The sequence below is a fragment of the Syzygium oleosum genome, unplaced genomic scaffold, assembly GCF_021117445.2.
Source record: "Syzygium oleosum isolate NSW1041296 unplaced genomic scaffold, Sole_v2.1 Sole_v2.18, whole genome shotgun sequence".
Lineage (NCBI taxonomy): Eukaryota > Viridiplantae > Streptophyta > Magnoliopsida > Myrtales > Myrtaceae > Syzygium > Syzygium oleosum.
Window position 1 is genome coordinate 5,843,648 of NW_026607502.1, and position 26,624 is coordinate 5,870,271.

General features: G+C 37.4%; 1 protein-coding gene across 2 annotated transcripts; it reads right to left on the reverse strand.

Moving 5' to 3' along the window:
- Positions 1-918: 918 nt before the first annotated feature.
- LOC115687227 (uncharacterized) lies at positions 919-22,151 on the reverse strand. Of its 2 annotated transcripts, none has more exons than XM_056319567.1 (19): positions 21,742-22,151; positions 19,810-19,913; positions 18,629-18,715; positions 18,471-18,546; positions 18,315-18,389; positions 18,136-18,189; positions 14,968-15,027; positions 14,285-14,401; positions 13,510-13,604; positions 13,168-13,370; positions 10,707-10,804; positions 10,465-10,568; positions 10,219-10,384; positions 9,960-10,082; positions 7,116-7,198; positions 5,039-5,180; positions 4,483-4,512; positions 2,521-2,591; positions 919-1,900 (listed from the first exon to the last, which is right to left on the reverse strand). In XM_056319567.1, exons 1-19 carry the CDS (start codon positions 21,778-21,780, stop codon positions 1,294-1,296), a joined length of 2,334 nt encoding a protein of 777 aa, XP_056175542.1. In that variant the 5' UTR covers positions 21,781-22,151; the 3' UTR covers positions 919-1,293. The 2 variants fall into 2 exon arrangements, with proteins under 2 accessions (XP_056175542.1, XP_030468571.2); XM_030612711.2 differs by having other exon boundaries at positions 919-2,005; positions 21,742-22,148.
- Between the last annotated feature and the right edge of the window lie 4,473 nt (positions 22,152-26,624).

Sequence of the window (26,624 nt, forward strand, 5' to 3'; positions counted from 1 at the left end):
ACAAATAAGAATGGCAGGGGTTAGCTTTGATAGGACACAAGTTCCTACCGGTTAAAAAAGTCAGTTCAATTGATGATGGGCGAGATCGTGTGCTTGGCGACGAGTTAGAGCACATTAGCGGCGCCGGTTATGCTCTTAAAGCCTTCCAAAAGGTCCAGGGGTTCTAGTCCTAGCGGCGGTGCAACCCGGCAGAGGACGTACACTTGAGCAAATGCTATTGGATTGGTTGAACAACCAGGAGAAGAGAGTTTGAAGACCGCTTTAGGGAGCAAGAAGATGCATAGTCTTCCTGAAATAACTCCGGAGCGTCGGGTCAAGATCGGTTGTCCACCATCAACAATGGAGATGAAGGCGGCAACGGGGCTCTGCACGCGAACAGAGGAGGTCGAACATCAACATATGGAGTGGCTTATCCCTTTCTTTTTTTTTACGAAATGGCCGTCGAACCGCATTTGATTCACCGCCTAACATGATTGTTCGTCGCTTGCTCATAACCACCCCGTAGCATACCGTGTCAACTCCACTTGGGAGAATATTCGAGTCTTTGAGACGTCTTTGGAGACAATCCCGACGCCTGGCGCTCTTTAATTAAAAATAATATAATATTAATATAATATTAGACCGGGTCAGGTCAACCGACCTGAACAAAATGGTCAGAACGAAGATCTTATGGAGTGAGCTCTTGTTAAGTTACCTTGGATCGTCTGTTCATGGGAGCACTTTAGGAGCAGACGGCGGGCTCGGGCAATTACTCCGCAGATACCTGCATACAAACATAAGCACGAGGAATACGCACGTACTCGTACAAACCAACCAGCAGGCGACAATCACCTTGCATCTCCGCAAGAAATTCCGCAATAATCCATGACCTTCTGAGATCGCGTCTCCGTGTCCTGGAATCAACACTGGAAAAGTACATTGGAACAAGCAAAAGATGCTTCATTCCCCCAATATAACGATAATATCCGAAAACAATCGTGTGTAAAGTACACTGTTTCAGTGCTAAAATTCTATGGACAAAGTAGTACAGCTAGCAGGAGCAGCAAAACATTAACGAACACATGCAAATCTTTTCATTCAAGAAATTCCCCCGCTTCCCCATTTGGAGCTCTGAGATTTTTTTCGAGGGATCGGAACAACACGTGACGGCACTGTTCTTATGTGATGTTATGGGGACTGGTTTTGAAGATAGCCGTCTAATACCAAGTGGCGCATCCCGAATCAGATATTCTGATTGCTCCAGTTGAACGAAGAATCTGGGTGGAGCCTGATGATAATGAACCAGCAGCGGCCTTAATTCTCAGTTTTCTCGACTCCTGCTGCTTTGTCTTTATCTACCTCAGGGGTCACATTCCCAGATTCCTCAACTCCTGATTCATCTGCTTTACTATCTTCAGAAGCGACTTCTGTTTCAGCCACCATCTCTGAATCAGTTTGGCTCGAACCTGGATCGACATGACCAGATACTGACTCGGCAGGATTGGAGCTAGAAGTCTCACTTGCAGGCTGGTGATCTTCTCCGGCACTTCTCTCATTATTCACCGATAAATCTTTAGATGGAGAAGGTTCAGCCGCATCAGAGTCGCTATGGTCACCCCTATTCTCTGACTCGGCACCATGATCGCATGAATTCTCCGGCTCCACTTCACCATTGGGAACAATAGGTGGTTTATCTGTGTCAGGTTGATCAATGATGTCAGACATTTCGCCCCAGTCTACCCACTCAGGCTGCTTTTCAGCTTCGCTAACCCCAATTTCTTTTACGTCTTCACGTGCATCGTCGAGCAGAGTATCTTCTAGTTTCGCAGCAGGTTCTTGACAAGATGTTGCATCAGGGACTGAGTCAGTGCCCTCATCAACAGTTACCTCATCATTGCCACTGCTGGTGGTGTGGCCGACGCTATCATCATCAAGAGATGAGGAAGCAAGCATGTCAGTCGAGTGCTCAGTGGCAACTCTATGGTCGTCAAAAGCAAACCAGTTCGAATTTGTGAAAAGCGATCCGCTGCAAACCAAAGCATCAGGATATCAAGTTCATTACTGACGGCATAAAACGATGACCCATGATATAAGCACATAAAATATGCTGGATGAAGTATACTACTGAAAGCAAAAGGTTTACACTGCTCGTAAACCTTTCAAAGATAATGGACTCATCTGAGGATCACAGTTTCTACTTGAAAACAGGAGATAAATTACTCCAAAAAACTTCTAACTAGCCAAATTTAAATATGAGATGTTATCGCCAGCATGTGAAACTGACACTAGTCTCCCATAATCAAATGGAGTTCAACCAAATCTCAAAATTGTTGAACAAGCAGCAACCTATCAATTGACTTATGCTAGCACCAATCTACAAATTGATACTTCAACTTCTTAGATGAATGCACTTCATTAAACAAAAGATGCACAGAAAATTTCTGAGCATTGCAGACGAAAAGTTGACTTAGTGATGAAAGAATCGATGAAATTGAGATATCGACAAAAGGAAGACATTTGAAACTTTGGCCGTCCACCAACCTTTCCTGGTCATCTCCAAGACGCAAAGATGATATGACCACCTCGGCGGATTCATCATCAAAGTAAACGTCCTGCAAAATACAAAGTCAAAAGCTCATTTATTTTGCTACAATGTCGGAAGCTCGAGACATTACTTCATTGTACTTAAAAGACAAGCACACGATGAATCAAATTACAGTGTCCTAAGGTGTGACCATCTGACATATGCACAACAGACTATCTTTGCAGAAGCCATTCACCAAAATGTTTATCCAAGAATAGCAATTCTTCAAGAAACAATCCATTCAAGTTATTTAAAGAAATTCATGTCCTGTTCATCGGCTAAGGAAATATGAGGAAGGAAAGGATCAGGCTGAATTGAAAAACAAGAAACTGCGTGGTTAGAAAACTAGAAGGCAAACAAATTGTGTTTTCATTTCAAGGTCAGGAAAACTTTCCTTCTAAACAGCCTTTGCATTTGGTCCCCGCAAACAGGCTTCTCATTTTAATCACTTACAGATGGTTCTGCTACTATTTTAGTCTCTCCAACCTTTTTTCTTGCCTTTAAGAGTGTAAAATATTGAAAAAACACTACTAAATGGGACCAACTTAGCAGCAATAAAATAGGCCAAGTACAAAAGAAAAAGTTGTTAGTGATTCAATATAAGAAACTTAAAATGACCACATTATTTGTTAAAAACGTTACCAACAACAGTTGTCCAATACTTAGTACTGTCATCCTTGTTCCAGAGTCCTAAAGGACACCTAGGTCTTTTCGGACGGGTCTGCATACTGTAAGTGGGCATCTCTTCAAGTTTGTTGTCACGTTTTAGCCAAAAACATTGTACTAAGATGAGAACTCACCGAAAGTACAAGGACAAGAAGTATACTTTTTCCACTGATCATAGTAAAAAGTACACCGTTTTTAAGATTAAAATAAGAGAGAATGGAGGGGTAGTGAAATTTTTCAGGTTTTATTGACTTTGAACCATAACTAGGGAATTGTAGAATAGGAAACAATGCGCCAAACACATTTATAGAAGATTGAAAAAATGAAAATTCGAAACAGTAAAATTTTGTGACACTTTCCAATAAAATGAAAAATGATATGCAATAGAGTCAAGCACACGCACTTAGTTTCTCCTGTCCAGCTATTTAAGTAAAATGACAAGGACAATGATATGGTCAAGCATGAAAAATAGACTATAAAATTGAAGCTAGAAAACAATAGGTTGTAATAGTAAGATGATTAACAAGGGAAAGAACAGTCAAAACATTATCTTACCAGTCACCCTACATCCCCACTGTACTATCCGCCAAAAATTCAGGCAATCACTCCTTGATCATTTGCTATGTGATCATAAACAAAAATTCAAACTCCAAACCACAACTTTGGACGCTTATTACATTAAATTTCTTCTTAGAGCTTCAAAACAAGGTGTCCACTTGGCTCTCTCATCAAGTCTACAGGTGATTTCATCAAAAAACTGGATTGAATCTGGTGAAGTATGATCAGTGATATTATACTAGCTATTAGGAAAGTATTAAATAAGGTAATTAAGGTTTTGGAGTGACTCTCAATGTTCTGCAAAAAGAGCTCTAATTTAATGTTTCCTATTAAGTCATTGAGTAAAGATATAGCCTTTAGTATCCTCTCTCTTCCTCAATCTTGAGCTCCTAAAAAATTGACACCCATCAAAGCCACCGGAGAGGGACCCAAGACAAAACCCTAACTGCCATATTTAATACTTACCTAATAGGTAATTCTTAATATCACTAGTTAGACTTCAACAGAATCCAAACTCATAAAAAAACACGGGAAGGTACAGATAAAACACCTAGCCACTAGATGGCCTCACCATGGACTAGAAAAGCAAGTGAATAAAGTAAGTGATCAGATGTCTGCATAAAGAATGGCATTTCATACTTTAAATATAAATAAGGAGCTAAAAGTAAAATGAGCAGACCCAGCCTATCCAATACCTCATCATCCCGTTCAAGTGAACCACGAGCCTGCAAAGAATGCAGAAGAAACTAGAAAATTAGCATACTGCTTTGGATTATCATTATGTAGTACCAGTGCAATCATAACCAAGAACAGAAGCTAGTAACTAAAAAGTACCAGCAAAAGTATACCTAAGATGATATGTAGCAGTCACAAGTCAGCACCACTAACTAAACTATATCATGACCTAGATGTTAGCATCTGATGGGTGATATGAATAATGCAACAGCACCAAAGAAGAGAGCATGACTAAGCACTACCATAACCTCTTTGCAAAGCATGCTCTTAGGTTCTCTCTCTCGCCTATTAAATTTTTCATTTTCTAATAGTTACTAAAATATTACATGACAAAGCCTGTTAATCTATTTCATCCAAAGTTACAGGAAAGCTAGTACATAAACCAATAATTAAAAGCAAGTATAGCTATCCACAGCTATGGTACGCCATGGATCCCATTTCCTTCACACTTTCTAAGTAACTTCTCTTCATCAAAAAGATAATCTACGTTTTTGTCCAAAAAGCTTAGGAAACAACCTCATCAATATCATCATTGCTATAAATGCCATAACGGAAGGCCTGACTCAGATTATTTGCTAGGGCTGCCACATCATAATCTCTGTCTTGATAATCATCATCATCGCTATCCCTTGTCCGGTCCTGTAATGCCGTAGGCCTCCTATTACAACCAAGGTAGCAGTGTTCGATCAATTGTATGAACATGTCAAATGAATCCAGTCACTCAAAGTCTATCCTTAAAATAAAAAGAAAAAAGAAAGAGCATAGCAACAAAAGGGAAAGACAACACAACCTGCAGAAACACTAAATTCGTCTACACAACTATATTTTCAATAAGATGAATATGTGCCCTAAAACAGTATCAAGAAAACAAATATTAATACCCAACTCGTAATCCAGATATCTGCAGTTGGCAACAAGACATTAGGAATGTTTTTCTAAAAGACAGGATTAGATCCACCTGAGGAAGTACGCCAACACTAACAAGTACTAAATCAACAATCCAATTAATCAACTAGATAGTGAAGTCAAAACACATTACGACTTCACAAAATATTTAACTAGTGAAGATGCTACCAAAGCATAATCAACTGAAAAAAAAGAGCAAAAACAGACCACAGAAGTAAACATTTCTCAAGCTAGTGCTGGAACAGTTCATGTGGATCACATACAAGTATTTCTTGCTTATTTTTCGATGAAGATCAGAACAGGCCATATAAGCTCATACAAATTCTTGTAATGCATATTTTCTACATGCCCCTACTAGCTTTACTGTACGTTGGAATGTCTCTTCCGACAATTGTGAGCAACCAGGAAATATACTTCTCTTATAAACAAATGCCATTTCATATCAAAGTAATCAAAACTACATAGCCATGGGTCATTTAGCAAAGCAAACAACAGCAGCAGCAGTAACAACATTTTAAGCCTATTTCCATTAGGAAGGCTCGGAAACATAAATCCTTTGAGCCATTTCAAAGCAAACAAAGAAGTCTTCACTTGTGTAATTCAATAGTCACATGTATCACTAGAGAACCAAATTCATAAGAAAGGCACAGGGGCAGATAACTTTTTTTCTTTTAATAGGTAAGAGGAAAAGACTACTGTTGGGCACCAAGGAGGTCCAGCAGCAGAACTTTTCAGGCAATATTTTAAAAATGGCACTGGAGATCAAAATGTTTGATGACCAGTATGAGGTTCGATCAGTTAAATCAGCAGATTTGGTCAAAGTGATTCGATCAATATAAATATTATACAAATATAAAATAAATCAATACAAGACATAAAAAGTCTCCCAGCTACACTGGCTAAGCCTGGTAGCAGCTCCATTGAGGTCGTACTTTCTCATCTCAACCAACTAAAGTTTAAATTTTTGTCAAAATGGTGAAGAAACTTCATTTAAATTTCTTGATTGTCATTATTCTAACAAAGAACCATTAACTCAGTGGACTGAGCGTATGAACATGTCACCAGGGGCACTCACGCCGTTTATTTCTAATATGGTCCCCGGTCAGACCAGCTGGCCCACCTGTTTTTGGGTTGAACCAGGTCAACCCGATATAGAACAAATACAAGAACAGGAGGCCAGCCGGTACTTGGTCAAACAAGTAGAACTGGCTGGTTTTGTGTGGTTCTGAAAACACTGTTCCCAAGCAAATCTTTCACAAGGAAGCCACCACAATGACTCCCTAAGTTAGAACAGCCACATAAATATAAACAAACTACAGCAAAACATGGGAGATGAGTGCTGTGGAAGCTAAAAGATGAAAGGTTAATCGGGTCTGAACATAAGAAGCAACAAGAGATTGACATATCAAAATGAAAGAACCCGTATGTCAGATCAATTACTCATTCCCATGCATATTATTCACACTTATAACTCCAGGCTCCAGCACATCCAGCACTCACTGACACATATTTCAACCATGATAAACATTCTTTCCAGGCAAAGATGAGCAAGGAATAACATTAGTGCAGTGCCAGACACGCCCGTGCGTGCATCTTTATTAACTGGAGCTCGGATATCAATTCCAGAAAGCCAGTAACATAACCGAAGTAGAAGAAATTGAATAAACGTTTCAGAAAAGAAACCTACCCACAGGACCACTGATATACATTTTCAACTGCATTGCGCTTTGACACAATATTTGTTTGCCAATCAATCCAATCACCGTTTTCCTATTAAAAAAGACAATGATTAGCATCATATGATTAAGATATAATACAAGACCAAGCAATGAAGTACTGCTAGAATTTGTTTACATTTTTTTCTTCAACTTACAAAGACCAAATTCTAACCAAAAACAAAGGTCTCAATCATGATCTGGCAATGAGAGCAGATTATTGGTGAAGTGCCATGATGATTCCTCAGTAGTTTTCACAGTTCTGATAAATTACTATTATCAAATCAAATAAGTTGTACTATGATAGGTATTTCATTTCTAATGAAGTTGAATATGTGAAGTTAGAAGCACATAAAATCCAGCCAAGGGACCAAGTCCATAGCCATAGTATAATTAGAAGTTGGAAACACCTCATCAACAACCCATCTTCTGCAGTAATAAGCATTTCTTATTTTGTGTTCCAACCTCAATTTTGACCCGATTTTAGCCTTGTTGTTTGTTCTATGTTCCATCTACTTCCAAGTGGTATTAGAACCCAAAAGTTCCAGAAGTTTGTTGTGGTTTTCATTTGACAGCTATTATCGGTTGCAGCAAAGGTCGTGGGACAGGCAATAAAAGTCATAAACAGATGGACCAAAAAGAGCAAAATTTCAAACCAATTTCAAAAGGGCCAAAATAGAAGATTCTTCCCCTTTAAAAGCTCTATTGCTCCGTGCTTTCCAAACCAACTAAAAAATAGCAAAAAGAGTTGAGGAAATTCATTTTATACTATAAAAAGCAATTTGAATACCCTGCCTTGATCACATTTCCGGCTTAATAGACCCTGATATGACCCAGCTTAGCCTTGTAGAGGCAAAAGAAAAAATCAAAAAAATTATCACCCATGCACAATGTAGAAAAAGTGTCGCAGTTTCTTCATCCTTTTTGCAGAGGAAGCACCTGTTGGCCACCACTTACCTCTCTTCTTCGAATTGTCCTAAAGTAAAAATACATTTTCACAAACTCTCCAACCAGAGAAAGCTACCCAAGGTGGAAACTTTGGTTTCCAAATAGCTTTTCAAGTAAAAGAAATCATACCACCATCAATCACCTCCCCCACATCCAATGAAAAGTAACTAAATATTAAATCCTTAACACCATTACAAACCAACACATCTTCCGAGTTAGGAGCAATGTTTAAATCACGAAACGCATTAAAAAGTCAGCAAAAGCTTCCAGCCCACAGCCATAAGCTTGTCCAGAAAAATCAATCACCCAATAAATTTGGAGTATACCTACATTAGTTGGCACCCCCTAGATGCCATTTTGCAGTTAAAGCTCTCTTACATAAAAAACCCAGTCTACAATCATATCTAATTTTATTATTCAATTTTAATCTCCAAAATACTCATTAACAAGTCACCTCGAGAACCTTAACATCATTTTCCATTCCAAATTCGATTCTACTCGTTTTAGCATTTCTTTGGTCCTATTTTGCTATATTTTACTATCTACTTCACTAGTCATTTGTACTGTCAAGCCTAATCCCAGTATGATTTATGATGTCGTACAAAATTACCCAGGTTCTTGCCCAGGCTTTATTTTGAACCAAATTATTTATGGCTAGCAACCGATTTAATTATTTCAAAAGCTACAAATTCTATTACAGAACTTCAAGAATATCACAGAAGGTCGAGCGACCTTGTCTCGAGAAGGTCTAAAAAATTTGGACACAGGTAAAGGGACACATCTAAATCCAGGAAAGAAGAAAAGCATTCTGTAAAAGTACCAAACTTCCTCAGTGAGTTGCATACTAACTTGGGATTGTTATTTATAAATCTTAATAGGCTTCCAGAATATTAGTAAGCGAGGGTAAGCTAAGAAACTCCTTCTGCATGCTCAAAACTTTTTTGGGCCAAATTTTAAGTCAGCCCAACCCACATGACAATTTTAATCTGAACGTGAGATTGTCTTCCTCACTTATCATTCTAGGGTTCTCTCTGCCAGTCGAAGCAGATCTGAAATCTACTTTTGTCTCACACGAAGGACGTAACAAGGAGTTTCAGCTAACCTCGCCTTGAAGCTTGTTGGGCTTCTTTATATAAAGGTCCAACTGTTTTTTCAAGACACAGATTCCATACCAACATGATGCCAGCCAACAGATCAAAGAAGTCATTTGTGTCCAAATTTATAACTTCAAGTTTTGGTGTAGAAGGGTTGTTGCTAAAATCCACAATCCAAACAAGTCTTACAAGAAATAGGATTCTTATCCCAGTTAAATTAGTAGCACATTAAAAGTTTGAGTTTTATTAGGAGTTTCCATTTCTTTCAAATTGGAATTTAATATTTTGGGTCACCTATTAGCAAGTCACTGCCTTTCGAATTGTGCGTTCGCTAAGTTTCTCTCAAATGTATTTCTTCTCTTAAGCATGACGCTTAAGAAACCACAGGTACTATGCCTAAAAAGCTTCTGGTGATGATGGCTAGAAAAATTTACTCTTCTTCAGTTAATTCTTGACTTCAAATTCCGTTTGAATTTAAATACAAAATGGGCTTCTTATTTCAGAACTCATTGTCCTGCTTTACCATATTTGACTCGTGGTATGTGACATAGGTACCTGAGGGGTAAGAGGCAAGTTTAAGTAATGTAGCAAAATAGAATCTAAACTTATGTAGGATTGGAAAAGAAGATACTATGGTAATTGAAGCTTTGACACAACTAGAGTTTAAACTTTAACTGCTGATTATTTTGCTTCACCTATTGAATATTAAGATTACAAACGTAACAGGTGAGTCCATTTCCAACACCTATATCAAATTCAGTATAAGAAACAAACCTGCAGGTATTTCTGAATTTCAGTATTGTTAGTCCCCAGCTGAACAAGCTTATTCGATATTCGTGTTAAGTGTCCGATGTTGCCAATCCTGGGTGGTGATCTGCCCTCAGCAGGAACTGTTGGCTGCAGGAAGATTTAATGTAAGCAACAACCAAGAAATAGACATAAAAACACAACATAAGATCGAAATATATGTTCAATATCAAGAAACAGAAAGCAACAGATACACAAGCTGAGTACTGACAATATGTATCATCACCTTATCCGGGTTAGCTGTTAAAGAGAAATTCTTTTCCCCTTCAAGGATTCTTCCTATGAGATTACAACCTTGAAGAACATGATCAACAAGAGAATGGTCCTTGTTTTCCAAGCATGATAAAATAATATTTTCAACATGATGATGCAAAAAGTTATTGTAAGGGTACCTGCAGTTGTAAAAATTAAAGAAAGTTATAAAACCCCAACTTAACCACCACCAACACTTTGACAGATGCTCAGAACTTACTCAAAGAACAAGTCCAGAATTCTCTGAACTGCTCCAAGACAAACCAGTTCCTTCTCAGCAGCTTCACTTCCAACAGTCAGTAAAACTGCAATAAACTCTACAATCTACAAATTCAGCAATGAGAAACTATTAGCTCAAGGTAGCATATAATGGAAATTCTAAAACGACTGATCTGAATCAATGAAGAACCTTGCTTCAATAAGATGCTGCAGTACAAGGAGAAGAGGAAGTGTGAGAGGTACCTTCAAACGGTGTTTTCCAAGAGGTGGCTGCAGCTTGCCATAGGTGGTTGGCAATGTCTTCTCAGTTGAAGATACGTCCAAAAGTTTAAGGAGATCACCTGCAAAATGCAATTTTGCCATTAAATGAAGTATCTGCAGAAAGATTATAACGGTGAGCAGATTTACTTGTTTTTCATGAATATGCAGTTGGATGCTCAATGATAAAAACATACAGCATAACACTGCTTCTGCATCAAGTGATAACCAGTTCACTTTTCATTTTCACAGAGACCAAAACATATTCATGAACAGAAGAACATAGAAAGACTAACTCCCAGAGGAATCAAGTCAATTCTATGAGAGATCCACACTTACTGGTCATGCCTCACTGAAATTGGTGCAGTATGCGAATAATGTATGCCGGTGAAGACTCTCCACCATATTCAGGTAACTATTAAATCGACATTTCTAATCAGGTTTGAGCGCAAGAGCTAAAGTCTCCCTCAGTCTGTACCACTGACATGATAAAAAAACAAGGCATGAAATTCGGTTGGTCTAGGAAGCTACAAAATCTAGTCCTCAGTAGCAGGTATTCAGTGGAAAAAGAGCAAAGAGCATGGTTGGGCATTGGAACTAGCAAAGAGAAGAGGAAGATGATTCATTTGATCCCTCTGGCAACTTTTTAGCCGATTTGGAGGGAGAAATGTAAGAGAATTTTCGATAATTCTGAAAGCCAATTAGAAAAAAATTGTGGATATTTTGCTTTCACCGACCTGTTGGTGACTCCATATCTTATAAATTAGTCGTAATTGGGATGGCATCCACTTGGTGTCTCTTTATGAATAGTTTTACTATCTTTTTTAGGAAAAAAGGCATATAATGACAGTCATACTAATACTTTCACCGACCTGTTAGCATACAATGATGGTCATGCTAATTCCTAGCAATGGCTCAGGGAAGTGCACCTATACAGTACATAATATGCATATCTATGACACCTATTTTATATTCCCATAAAAAGATGAAAGATCCTCCAGATCCCAGAAGTACAGAGCCAATTACCGCCATCTATTTTACCATCATTTACCAAAAATGCTGCAATATCGTATGCAAAAAGAGAGCAGAAACCAAATAGTAGAAACAGACCCCAAAATTAAGATAACTAAAAAAACCCAAAAATAAAAAATGCCAGCAGGTACCTCTTAAAAACTTGAGTAACATGTTGCTATTTTCTGCAAGGCTTCCTAGTAGATGTTGACAATGAAAAAAGATGCATACCCCGCTTATCAAAAGCTAGATTTCATTTCAATCAAGTGAATGACACAAACTTTTCATCCATAGAATGGAGGGATAAAGAGACATTGATGAGATTATCAATCCATTTCTTGTTCTACTTAATAAACATACCTAATTTGGAAAACACCAATTACAGGCAATCTACTCATGCTCCTTGCATAGCATTAATGTCATAGAATAATATTCTTGCATACGAGATGCTTATTTCTTCGACAGAGTGGAAGCAGAAAAAACCATGGTATTATCAGAGTATATTATACTAAAACCAACATGCCAGAAAAACCAGGTAAACATGCTTTAAACAAATGATATGAAACCGGAACTGAAATGTAGGAGGAAAACACTTTAAGTTGAGACTACTTTGTCTGTGGAAAGAATAGACAAAAAAAGACCCCAATCAAAAGTTGACAGCCCTAACTCATTTTCCTTTCCTTCCCAATGAGATCTGGTTCCCCGACTATATCAGGGCAAGCGAGAAGAGCAGAGTCTATCGGTGCCTTATGGGCAATCATCTGCACCAGTGTTGCGAAATAAACCCTGAATGCCATTGTCGGAATTTATCACTGAACAAATGTCTTGGCTAGACTAGTTCATTTTTCCAAATATTCAGCCTTGGGATACAGTATCCTTGTAGATTTCAATGCTGGACAGATCTAAGTGCAATGCACCGAACTTTCAGGAGAAAAGATGAATCTACAGAAAAAGCACGGGTACAAATTGGAAGGGACTGACAATAGATTGCCAATTCTTAAATAGATAGAGTGACAAATGGAGTACAGATATATGGAGCAAGTGCGGTGAGAGAGAGAGAGAGAGATGTTTGGTTCTATTGAAAAAATGATAATACATCTCGAGTTTTGTGGAAAGAAGTTACAGTAACATCGTTTTTGCCTAGTAACAGTCCAGCTCTGAAGCATTTGGGAGGGTTGTCCCAACAATTGGCTTAAAAGCAAACTTAGCAACATGATCAAAAAAGAGAAACCACAAAAAGGGGGAGAATTAGATAGGCCCCATCAAGAGAGAGATTAGCAAAGAGAGCATCAGGAAGCATTCAACTGTGGGGTCAAAAGGCTCTGTGTCCAGCGAAAATAGCAGTAAAATTAGCTTGGACCAAACAATTACAGTAATATATGTCCAGATTTCATCATGTCTCTTCATGTGATTAGCATGCAAGCAAAAACCTTACCTAAGCTCTCCAACATGCCTTCAACCGTCTCAGGATGAGCCGTTACAGTAGATCCATGAGTAAGTTGGCGGTTATATGTGTGATACGGACCAAGCGTTAACCTCTTAGGGTCCAACAAAGATATACATACAGACAAGGAGTTAACCAAAACTGACTTTGGCCTAGAATCTTCCAATGCATGCCGAAACAATCTTCCAATAAAGCTGACAAATCAAACAGTTCATACATGAGAAAATGGCTAAGTCAGACGTTCAAGGATAACATCTAAACAAAATGTATAAAATGGAAACACTAAAAAGCAAACAGCTGCACAAAAGGCATAATGGGAACAACAAAACTAACCCGGGACTAGAGATTTTAGTGGCAAGACTTGGAGGAGCAAATCTTGTTATAGCACACAGTGTCTCAGCAGCATTGGCATGTACTTCTGGACAGTCCTGTAAGAAGCATTTCAAAGGAAAGGCTTAGAATACTGTTGTCCTGTATTTATTTTTAGAGCAAAAGTTACATGTCTACCATACTTCTATAACCAACACATTAGGATCTTTAGATTACATCAACCTGGTCATGAACGAATTCAAGCACTATTGATCATAGCAGTTATCTTAGGGAAAAGAAATACACTGTATGCAGCATATGCTCCTAAAAGTTTAATTGGCTCCAACGATAATACATGTCAATGTTGACATCTATATAATTGTGAAAGTCATTATACGGCGAATTTGCAAATAATTGTCAATCAATGAGGAAAAAGGAACCAATGAGAAAACAATTGATGCAAAGAATGTATGCCACAGAGCCACAAAGACTTGGTAGAAAGAAACTATAGCTTTCTAATTATCGACACATTTTGTGGCAATTGAAAGGCAGCAAAAAGAGAAAGCAAGTTGGAATTTTCATTTGAAAATCTCATCACTTATTACAGACTAAATTGACAATAATGAAGTCAACTGTTAATATAAAATCCAAATGCCTATGTCATAAGCATAAATAATGTTGAGCAACCTAGAGCCTTCCTCTTCTACCCATAAGAGCTAGAAACAGCAATTGAGATAATCAATACTCTCAAAAGGGATTATGCATATAATCCAATTCAAAATAAATCGATTATACTTACTGAAGAGCTGAACTTATCCACAATCATCTCCAGGACATCTATATCTTCTAACCAGTTCATTGCATCTGTATAGTTCGTGTACAAATGCTCCTCAGCACCAATGAGCCTTATCAAAACCTGTTCAGTATTGCAAGGTAATTTTCAATAAAGCCTACAAGTAATGTCAGTTTAAGAATTCAATGCTCAAAGGCAACACTTTTCAGAAAGTATACCAACAGACTAGCATGTTTTACTATACACAGAAAGTTAATTCACTGCCAGGACCTGAGGAGGTGCCTCTCTTACAGAAAATTTGCCTGCTCTGAACAGCCACACAAAATTCAAGAAAAAGCACCCAATCTTATAACCAAGTTATGAGTTGTCCCTATATAATGGTAAAATGCACCAAAAAAGCTTTCTATGCGACAAGCTAACAAACTAACAATGACTATGGCAGCTTCAACACCAATTAGTAAAATACTGTATATAAATGTCTTTGAAAGAAAGGTTCTTCGATTGCCATGTCAAGGAGGCAAACTAATGAGCCATATTAAAGTCATAAGAAGCCAGCTAATTATTTGAAAAGTGCTAGAACCAACACCAGGCTACAAGCAACTGGCACAAAGATAATGATCCAAGAGCAAAGAATAAAACTGGCCAAAAACAAAGAAAAGGGCAAAGAATAGAAATGACCAACTACTAACCTCCATAATCGATGTTATCCCAATGAGGTCAATTAATTGCCTAACAAGTCCCAAATGATCCTGCATGATCATGTAAGGATATTATTTCTGCAATATTATTCCTATAACAGCTTACTCTACTGCTAGTTAAAAAAAAAACTGCATTCTCTAAAGAATTTCTATTTGCATGAGAAAAAAGTGTCTGGAATAAAATCGTCACTTCAATGGCCCGGAATAAAACCGCCTTTGTTCATCTCACAGCTTCTAGACTATGTCATGAGGCAATTCACAACTGAAGACTGGTGCTTTAGAAGGATACGACTACAATGGAAGTACACATACTAGTAAACAAAACCATCTTAATACCACAAATTTGACCAGCAACAGCAAGAATGAATAAACGATCCAAATGATGATGAGCTGCTAATTTTTTTTTTTTTGCCCATAATGATGACAAAGCCCCCCAAAGTAGATAAAACCAGAGCCCATAAAATACCGCATAGACCAATAAGACAAGCCAAGGCCCAAGATCCCAAACATAAGATAATTTGCACTTGCCAATAGGGAATCGAATCTGTCATTCGCTTCATCAATCCATATATATTTCTTCCTTAACCATTATATCAATCCATAGGGTTAGATGAGCAACTTCAAATTTCAGTAAAAAAGGAAAACAAACAAACATTAAGATCACTTTAGCTCTCAGCAGAACATACATATATTTAACACACACTTGTCAATAGAACTATGGAGAAACAATTGGAAAGACAGGCCCAGCTTAGCCTAATGTGGAGTGAATCATAGATGGTTTTGAGACCTACGGAAGTCTTTTCCACCTATAATAAAATGGTAATGTATAGTATATTAACATCCCAAATTACAAAAACAAGAGAAGATAAGTATTAATAGGGTAAATTACTCTAACAGACAGGTTGCTTTGGCAACAAGGTTGTTAAAATTGCTTTTGCATCGTGGAAGGTTGCATAGAATCAAAAAAAAAACATTGACATGTAGGATTGAAAATTTTAAACCTCAACAGCAATTAGTGCTGATACTTTTCATAAAGGAAAAAAGGACAACAATGAGAACGAACTTTAAGTAATTTTATGAATCATTCTCATCGAAAATATTGCTATTAAAGGACAATTATTCCACTTAATCTACTAAATGGATAGAGGTTCAACTAAACTGGTCAATTTTGCAGATTAATATTCGGTCAATTATAAAATTATACTTTACAATTGTCATCTAGAGCTTTCCCAATAAGTCCACCGGTATAACCCTATTAGATCACTTGTACAAGACCCAAAGTTCTCATCATTTCACATGCTACTACAGATAGACAATGTCATCCCAGACATATTGAAATAACATGATGACGGGCAGCAAAAAACTCGAGAAAAACCAATATTCAGCTTTGTTTGCAAGTATTAAGCAGAACTTGGAGTAAGAAAAGGCCAGCAGTATATTCAATGACAAAATTGCAAATGTCAACTCTGACGGCCTAATTTGCATCAGAGAGTTTGGCCCAAAAAAAAGCTTGCATCAGAGAGAGAGAGAATGAGATGAGATGTTGAGGCAGTCCAAGATATACTGGAATTCCCAGGAATAGCTACATCTATAGCTGTCCTTGCTCATAGAATTGCTCACAATGACCATCACCTCTGTGTTGCTAGTGGTGCATTGGAATGTGGTTCTACAAAAAAAAATCAAAGCGATTCTTCTCTAATAACTTCGAAGAACTTCGAGTACAAAAAAGATCACTGTCACAAGTAAGATATGAACTGGCTTTTGCTGTTTGTTGCTTAAGCTCAAGAAGCCCAGAAACTACTGCTCCAATAACAGCCATGGAACTCTGGTTAGCTCAATGATTCCACTACGGAACGAGTTTTGCTATGATTGAGATCTCCCATGATTTTTTGACAGGACATACCCAGTGATTTATGAAAAATAGTATTTGTACCAAGAAGTGTAAAAAGCAAGCTTAAAAGTATGAATCGGGTCACAAAAGATTTACCAGAAACGGCTTATGCAGATCAGTGTGTCTTACCACATTTCTTTCTACTCTACTAGGATAAAAGAAATACACACTACAGACATTGTCACCAGACTTCGTCGATTTGGCGGATCGACACACTCACTTACAGTAACTTCACATAAGAAAAGGCCAACCTACGATTTTGCCAAAACAAGAGGAGATCAAAGTAATTCAACCTGGTAGATGAAGCTACTGAGGTAAAAAAAAGCAATCATCCATACCTAAAATGCAAATGAAAAAGCAATTGCAGGACATGTCTAATGCAATTGCAGGGTTTTGTTTAGGGGTAGCTCGTATACAATGCAAACCATGGAACAAGAGATTTATTAAGCATCATTAAAGGCTATTCAGCTTATTCAGAAAGAAAAAGAAAAAAAAAACATGCTGCACCTCATTTCTCTCCTTATCTTTTGGGTTCAATGGAGGGGGAGAAAGAGTAGAGATTTGAGCCCAGCGGAAAAGTATCAATGCGTCATGAATAAACTAGATAGATTTCAACCCTAATTTTCTTCACAGGGGCATGCTTTTTTCTAAAAAATCAATACTAGTAACCATGAATCCACTTTCTTTGTGCAGGAACGGCATATTGACTTATTCCTCTACAATATCCTAGGAACAAGAAAGTAAAATCGGCAATATCAACAGATTCTTGTGGTGTTCAAACAAACATTAAACAAAAAAGATCCGCCCTTGCAATTTAATCTGTATGAAATTTGGATATCAGAATAGCAGATATAGTCGTGATTCAATGTGTTACGTCTACTTGAATTGTTTATCCGAATCTCTTTACGTGGGTCCACACAAACATAACCTCATTTATATTTACCAATACAAAAGAACATATCATGATCAGAATATCTCACTATCTATATATCCAACAAAAAGAGCACATCACATTAAGAAATATTTACTTTCTTTGAAAGGAAATGACAATGGCTCTATGCATTTTGTCAAATATAAAGCACATCAGTGCCACTTGCTGCAAAACCGAGAGACTGACACAACCTCGATAATAAGTCTAAGGTGAACAAAGTAAAGGCAGGCCATTTGCAGAGTTTAAAACTATAGAGGCACATTGCACTGAGCAATCTATGCAAATAGCCGGAATAATTTAGCAAAGGAACTGATGATTAACATGATAAGTTACTTACTTGAATGTAATTCATAAAGGGCATTGTTTTTCGCAGCAGCAGACAAATCACAACCTAACAAGATAGCACAGCATAAAAATTATGATCAAAACAAAAAACAGAAGTGCATGCAGTAGGGTATGAAGCAATAATGACTTGAGGCAGCATATAAAAGCGAGTACTTAAAAATCACAACTTACCTTGCTAAAGTACCCAGCCAGCTGTGTACTATGGTTACGATCAGGTTCAAGGAAAGAAAACAATAAGTCCATCAACTGCACATAGCCAACCGACATAAGTTTCAGTGACTGAATCCTACAAAACTATAAATCTTTATGGAGACAAAACCTTTTTACCTCCCGATCATCGACCAAAGTCCTCAGTATAATATCAACTTCACAAGTAAAGATCTCACAAGCGATGAAAGGAAACCTATTAAGAATAAAAAAACATTGATGAAAAACAGTCATATATTATAAATGCAAGTCCTACAAATTCTTGCACATAAGCCTACTTGATTGTTCGCTTCTTGTCAGCATCAGAATCAGCTTCTTCCACGATGTACCGCAAAAGCTGTTCCACCTGAAGTTTTTCCCGCAAACTGAAAGCATAGTGCTTAATGAAGTAAGAGATAGATGCTTAAAGTCACACACATAATTGCTGCACTGAAACTCAGGAAAATTGATTTACATCAACTCCAATAAGAAGAGAAAAGACACCAATACAACCATGTAGGAAAAACAATTACAGAAGATCAAATAAGTCAAGACTCCTAATGAAATCATCCAAGGAAAACCCATATAAGCACCAAATTCTAGACAAACAGAAGCACAGATGAGTTAAGTCAGATTGACAGCCATTTCCAACTTATCCAGAAGACATAACACCAATTGACACACCTATGCATAAATATAGAATAACAAGGGATATCTAGGACACTACTAATAGGATTGATTAGAATGTAAGCCTTGACAGGGGAGAAATATATAAATATAAAATAGCAATAAGAAGGAACCTCGATTGCATAAGTTTTAACCCTCAGAGATGCAATATAGATTCAACATGAATTTTTCATCACTCAATAATCCCAGGTTTACACATAACATTTCTTTCCGAAACTATTATGAAAAGAGAGTAAAGTTTTGAGTCCAGAGGGTATCAATTGAAAGAAGAAAAAAGATTTGGGAAAAGAATCACAACCATTAATTAACTCCAAAATCCAAGATTTGCCTAAACACAACTCCTTGAATGAAACCTCTGCAAATTATTTAACCATTCTGATATTACTTAATTCTACTTAAACAAATGAAATAAAACTAAATAATTCATGGAATAACCAGTACATTTGCACTGCTACCTTTGGGGAATTATACTCATCATGCCCTTTAAAAGCATAGTCCAAGACAAGCACAACTAAACAGATGTAAGAGTCTAATATGGCCTTGTGAAGCTCGTTGGTTAAACATAGCGATCTTACTAACAAGGAATACTGTCAAAGAACTGCATACCAAAGGCACAGATTTAAATTAAGGATTAGCATTCATTGCCGATATCATTCTAGCCAGTTATTATTACAGAAGAAGAAGAAGAAGAGTGTCAAGAAACTATGTACAGCTTGACAAAGAAAGAAACCTGCTTAACAAAGAAAGAAACAAAGGAAAACCCATGAGCATATACAAATGAAATAAGCATTACAAATTAATGAGACGATTGTTAAGTGCTTTGCATTCTTGAATAATTTCATCCTCATCAAGAAGCTCCTCTAAAGTATAATTATCTTTGTCCAGAATAGTCTCCACCTGTGAAACAAATGTAACCACAAATATTAGGATCTCAAGGTCAGTCTCGCAAAATTTACATTCAAGTCAGGTCCAAGAGATCCTTGAACTAATCAAATGCAATAACAACATAACGGGATGATTAGAGATTAAAGTAGTGACAAAAATCGAAAAGAAGCATTTACCTAGAAAATTTTCTCATCATTTAACTTCTATAGATGCAGAGAGATGGAAATCAATAGGTGATGAGCTGCATATGAAATCAACCGAAGTCGATACAAAATCACTATCCAATCTCTCTCTCTCTCTCTCTCTCTCTCTCTCTCTCTCTCTCTCTCTCTCTCTCTCTCTCTCTCTCTCTCTCTCTCTCTCGCACGCGCGGGCGCGCGCACTTACACAGACAGACAAAATTTAAAGGCTGAAACATACTCTTGCATTAACTTTAAGGAACTAAAAATGATCTCTTTCTTAAGCTAAGATAACTAGACCCATTTGTCCACTCTAGCTTGGATCCAGAAATGATGGCAACAAACAGAAAGACCAGTAGACAACTGGCAGGAATGTATGTAAGGCTGGGTCATGCAGGATCTTGGCCTCTTCTTGATTGAAAAAAAAAAGAAAACCCACAGACTAGAGAATTTTTGTACTTCGCATATCTTCTGTTCTGCCAACCTTCATGAGATATGAAACCTGTCGACTTTATGCAATACCAGGAAATGACATGAGGGAAAATTTGAGTGCCTAAACATAAGTTTAACATCCCAGTAACTTTGTTTCAACAACACAACAAATTATTTTTACCTTAAAAGTCCATGAATGAGATGATACACCAGAAAAACTTCTGCACACCAGAAAGCAAGTATCTCTAATCTACTAGATTCAATTACCATGGCTTCATCTACCCTTATCTCTCTTAATTCTCTTTGTCTTTAATATGACTGAGTAATCTCAACAAGAACGTCCATTTCATACTAAGACTTGACCCAAAATGATTAATTAAGAAAATTCACAAAGCTTTTCTGTTCTCATCAAAAAAATATTTGAAAGCCACTAATCAGTCCTTCTAACACTTACTTGTAACAAGACAGTCTCTTGTCAATTTTTCACTACAAGTATATACAAACTACCCACTAATGGAACTTGACTAAAGGGAGAATTGGCAACAAAAAAAAAAACCACAGCCAAAAACTAATAAGAGCACTTCAGCCTTTTGGCACACGAGAAAGGAGGGGGAAACTCCCATTTCACCATTCTTCTGCATTGCGATGCACTTATCTGGCAAGTCCCTATAATTTAAAGCGAATTTCTCCCAAAAGAAATTGATTGATGTCAAGAGTTGAAAAAATGCAATTGCGGAACAAAAGCGCAAATGCTGTCCATAGAAAGTCCGGTAGAAGTAGAAAGTTCTGGCCAAGCACGACCGTAGACTACGCTAATTCCATGACATTGCAGCTTTCCAACACAGAAGACATGATTCATCAGAACACTAATCGGAAGCAACCATTATCATCAAAAGAAAGCCCGCGATAATGCCCAAACCAATGCGACTCGGCAAATCAGGCTTCTCCGCTGAAAGTCCAGCAAAACATCGAACCAAAAAAAAACAAAGGAAAAGACAACGAAACTCTGTCCGCGCTCAGCCATTAAACCGGCGATGAAACAGAAACCGATCAAAAACGTCACGATCCCCCGCGAAAATCCGCGAACCATCCCGAAGCATTCCCCGCACATCCCGCCACACTCGCGAACGCACAAGCACCCCATTTCCCTCCCCCCCAAGATGCCAAATTACCACATACAAATCCAGCCAAAAATCACACCGCGGCAGCAAATCGAGGGAGGCACTCACCGGAGACGCAGTGGACAATCCCGCCATACGCCAGAACATCTTGAATTCCGCGAGACGACCGGGCGACCCCCCGCCCCCCGAAATCCGGCACGAGAACTCAGATCGGCGAAATCCCACGCAAACCCTAACGGCGGCGGCGGCGGCGGCGGCGGCGCCGGATCCCGCGACCACCGGGGACGGCCCCCCGAATCGAGGCGAATCGAAACCCTAGAATGCGAGGAGCGGAGCGGAGCGGATTGGATCGAATCGGAAGCGAACGGACGGACGGAGGCAGGAGGCGAGGGAGAGGGAGGGAGAGAGAGAGAGAGAGAGGGATTGGGGGCGAAGGGAGATTACACAGCAACGCCCTTCTATCGCGGGAGGTTAAAGGTGTTTTGAAATGAATGAGAGAGATGAGGGAGGAGGAGAGAGTGCGTGCGCCCAATAAAACAATACACATGATGATGGCATATTTTGATGGTTAATTTGATGAGCTTTAGGTGAATGTTCAAGAAATTTTGGATAATTATGCAACTCCTTTTTTTTTTTACTTACATTTTGTTGCCCCTTTTTATTATTTTGGGGGATGAAATTGTTGTGTTTTTTTTTTCTTCTTTGGGTCCCTATTTCGATCGAGTGCCGAGATGGAAAATCCCGATGCGATCGAGAATAGGCGTCCTTCACCTGAGGCTGGCGAGGCTTGGCGATGGCCGGTGGAGAGAAGAAGGGGAAAAGGAAATATGGAAAAACATAAAAGAAGAGAAACGGAAAAAAGAGAAAAAAAATATAAAAAAAATTTTGAAAAAAATATTAAAATATTATTATAAATTGTTCACGTTAGTCCCGGCCGTGCCACGTAAGACAATAGGCATCCACATCCAACGAATTCCTGTTAAAATTGGCCGAATAGACTTAATTAGCAAAATGCGAAAAAGTTTAATACTCAATTGACAATTAGGTTTGTGCCCAAAAAAAAATTGGCAATTAGGACTGAATTAGCAAAAATACAATAGTTTATAACTTTTTAGACAATTTTCCCCGAACAGGTGTGTATCATCGTTTCTCATGTAAAATACAATACGGAAACAAGGTGGGTGCCGTCCGATTTGAAAACGATTCCGTGGTTTTTTTAATCCAGGTTATGATTGGAAAAAGCTTTCTGATTGAATTACGAGATAAATAAGTTTGCAAGGATACGTTTGTGTCTAGGACTTCGAATCTTGTTTATACTTTTTTGCTACCTGATAATAAAATTAACGATATTCAAAAATGTTATGCTTATCTATATTTTTTCGAGATAATATTATTATAGCATTTCGAATTTTGCGAACATGAGCGTCTCCTTTTAGAATCTTTCCAAATCCTCGTTCGGATAATATACTGAAAAATGATCGGGTCCACAAATATAGAGGAGTCGCTACTGATCAATTGTTAGATTGGTATAAACATAAGCATTGGCACTTGGCAGTATTGTTGTCAAAAAAAAGACTTCAACTGCTAACCAAGTTCACATTTTTCGTCTAGTTTAAATATGAAAGGGAAAACGACACAATAATTCCCAAATTTTGACCCAATGTGCTATATAGTTCCAACATTTTTAATTTGATCAATGTGGTCCATAAATTTTAGCCCAATCTACAATATCGTTCCTGAAGTTTTATTTTGTCTAATGTATTTCCTTAACTTTTGATATATGTACAATCTAGTCTTTAGACTATATGAAAATATTCAATATTGTCCCTAAATTTGAATTGTTAGAATGATAACATTGAAAATTTTCATATAATCTATGGACTAAATTGACCATGTACCAAAAGTTTAGGGACCACATTGAACAATTTAAAAGTCAAAGCCGACATTACACATTGGGTTAAGGTTCAATAACCACACTGAACAAATTAAAGTTTAGGGATCGCATTGCACATTAGATCAGAGTTTGGAGACTATTTGCGTCATTTTCCCAATATGAAAACCTAGATTACTTAGGTGTAGGATTTTGGTGACGCGTGAGGAAGTGTTAGCACTGGCAGGACACTATATAATTACCATATTCTCTAGATTTGTCCAATATTACAGATTTTAAATTACTTCCTTATATATATGCATGTGTATATTTATAGATATTATCATTGCGCAACATGACCAGGTTTCTTGCATTATTACGGGGGCAGTATCGTGACTCCGGAAGCAAGAGTACACGTAGTGGACTTTAGGAACACGAGATGCAGGAGTGAACGATGTAGACATGTATGCGCTTCATTATCCAACTTTCTAGGAGTGACCAAACGGGCTGGTTTGACCCGGGAGCAAGATCGAACTGGCATCTAGGTCAGTTTTGAAAGAATCGGTCCGGTTCTTAGTTCTCGATTCTTATGGAATCGGCATGAAAAAGGGGGAAATTACCAAAAAGGTTTTAAAGTTTTTGCATTTATATCAATTCAGTCATAAACCTTTTCATTTGGCCAATTTAATCATAAAGATTTTAACAATTGCCAGTTTAATTCTAAACCTTTTGATTATGCCAATTTAGTCCTAAGCTTTTTGACGATTTGTCAATTTAGCTCTTACAGCCAATTTTGTCCTGAAATATTGTGACATGGCACTTTAGTCAACGTTGGTCATTTTACGTGGCAATGCCAGTGCTCATATAGACAATTTTTTTTAATTCTTTTCTTTTCTTTTTTCTTCTTTTATTTTATTTTTTTTTCCGAAGCTAGGCCGGTGAGGTTGTTAGCCGACCCACCCCTAGTTTGGGCGAGGACATCGCGACCCTTGCCAGCCACAAGCGAGGGCCTTCGTGCCCTTGCTGGCTTGTGGCCCTCCCCGGCCAACTGGCAAGGGTGGCGGCCCTCGCCAGCTAATGGGCGAGGGTGTAGAGGCCCTTGCTCATGGCCAGTGGGGGTTACGGGGCCTCGCATGTATATGGCTAGTGACCTCGTAAGCCAGCATTGAAAAAAAAAAGGAAAGAAGAAAAAAATAATAAAATAAGAAAAGTTTAAAAAATTATAAAAATTATCTATATTAGTGCTGACCATGCCATGTAGAGTTAACGATGCTAAGTAGATCGCCATGTTAGCAATTTTAGATCAAAATTGGCCGTAAGGCCTAAATTGACATAATTAAAAGATTTATGACTAAATTGACAAATTATCAAAAGGTTTAGGACTAAAGGTTTAGGACTAAATTAGCACAAGTGCAATAGGTTTATGACTTTCTTGATAATTTTCCCTTGAAAAAGCAATGAATTGTCAATAGATTTATGACTAAATTAGCAAAATTAAAAGATTTAAATTTATGACTTTATTGATAATTTTTCCCTGGAAAAGTAGTGAAATGCAACTTAGGAGAATGGAACCCAGGACCTTCTACTTGAAGCGGATACACAACACCACTCAACTGACAATTCTTTCTACGAAACAAAACCAATTTCCTAGTAGAACCAGTCGGTTCCAAAGTACAATCAATTTGGGTCCCAATTCCAATTTTTCAAAATCGGGACCTGTAGGGTAAATTTCGAGTTTCGTCCTCAAAATGGATCTACCCTAGAACCGGTCACCCCTACAACTTACTCGGTATGTTGTCACGGGAGAGATGCTGACACTTTCGGCCATTTTTCTGGATACTTGTGTTATGTTTGTTTCTCAAAATGAAAGGGGAATTTCTATTATGTAAATATTTTAGTAAGTCTCTAGTTCGATTTTGAAGATGTATTAGTTACTTCAAGATCATATCTTTGTTCTTGTTGGGATTGCATGAGGAATAAATTAAGTTCGATAGCAAAATGTCCAAATAGACCCTCATGATTTCCTCGTTATTCTATTAAAAGCCTAATTATATACATTGTCATATTCTTAAGAAATTATTGATTAACACTATTATAATTTATAGGTATATATCTTTTATTTCTTATTGTAATCGTCATTTCTCATGTATAATTAACTGTCGTTTTTTGAAAATCATAGTCCATCTAGATAGTAGAATATTACACAATTAGCATGTTAGGTAATCATAATTTATAAATAGGTCAAACCTTTTCACTCTTGCTAGTTAGTCCATTAAAATATTGGCCAAACTAGCAACTTTACATGTCATAAACAATACTAGGAACCGATGGCGAGGCCGACTGGGACGCTACGACATTTATCCCGACCAAAAATTTTTAAAAAATTCAGATAACGCCTGGTCAAAATTTACTGGATGGATTCAATTGGCAAGAAGTGAAAAGGTTTAGGACTGAACTGGCAAGAAGTGAAAAGGTTTAGGATTGAATTGGCAAACTTAATACGTATATGACTCAATTGGCAAAAGTACAATAGGTTTATGACTTTTTGGACAATTTTCCCCCATCTCAATAGTAGAATATTTACACAATTAGCATGTTAGGAAATCATAATTTATAAACAGGTCAATACCAAAAAATATTTCAAACTAATTTTCATGTCATAAACAATACTAAACCGATACATCTGTACCACATTTACCCCAACAAAAATTTTCATGTGACAGAAAATTCTAGACTAGTACATTCATGCCACATTTGCCCTAATTTTGTTGTGAGATTTTGGAAAATTTGTCATAATGTACCAATTTATTGTGACAGAAAAATTAGTTTGGATGTAAATGAGGTACGAGTATACCAGTTAGGTCGAGGTAAATGTGGCATGAGTATATAAGTTTGAGATTTATTATGATATGAAAATAATATTAGAGTTAATGTGGCACAAGTATACAAATTTGAGATTTTTTGTGGTAAATACCCTTCATAAACTAAAAGTCATACTACTTTGTAAATGATGTGTTTTATTAACAAATAGAATTATATATTACTATAACCTCAAATGGATAATACATGCTAGATATATATTATTACTGTTCACAATAAGTAATAAATAATAACCAAATTT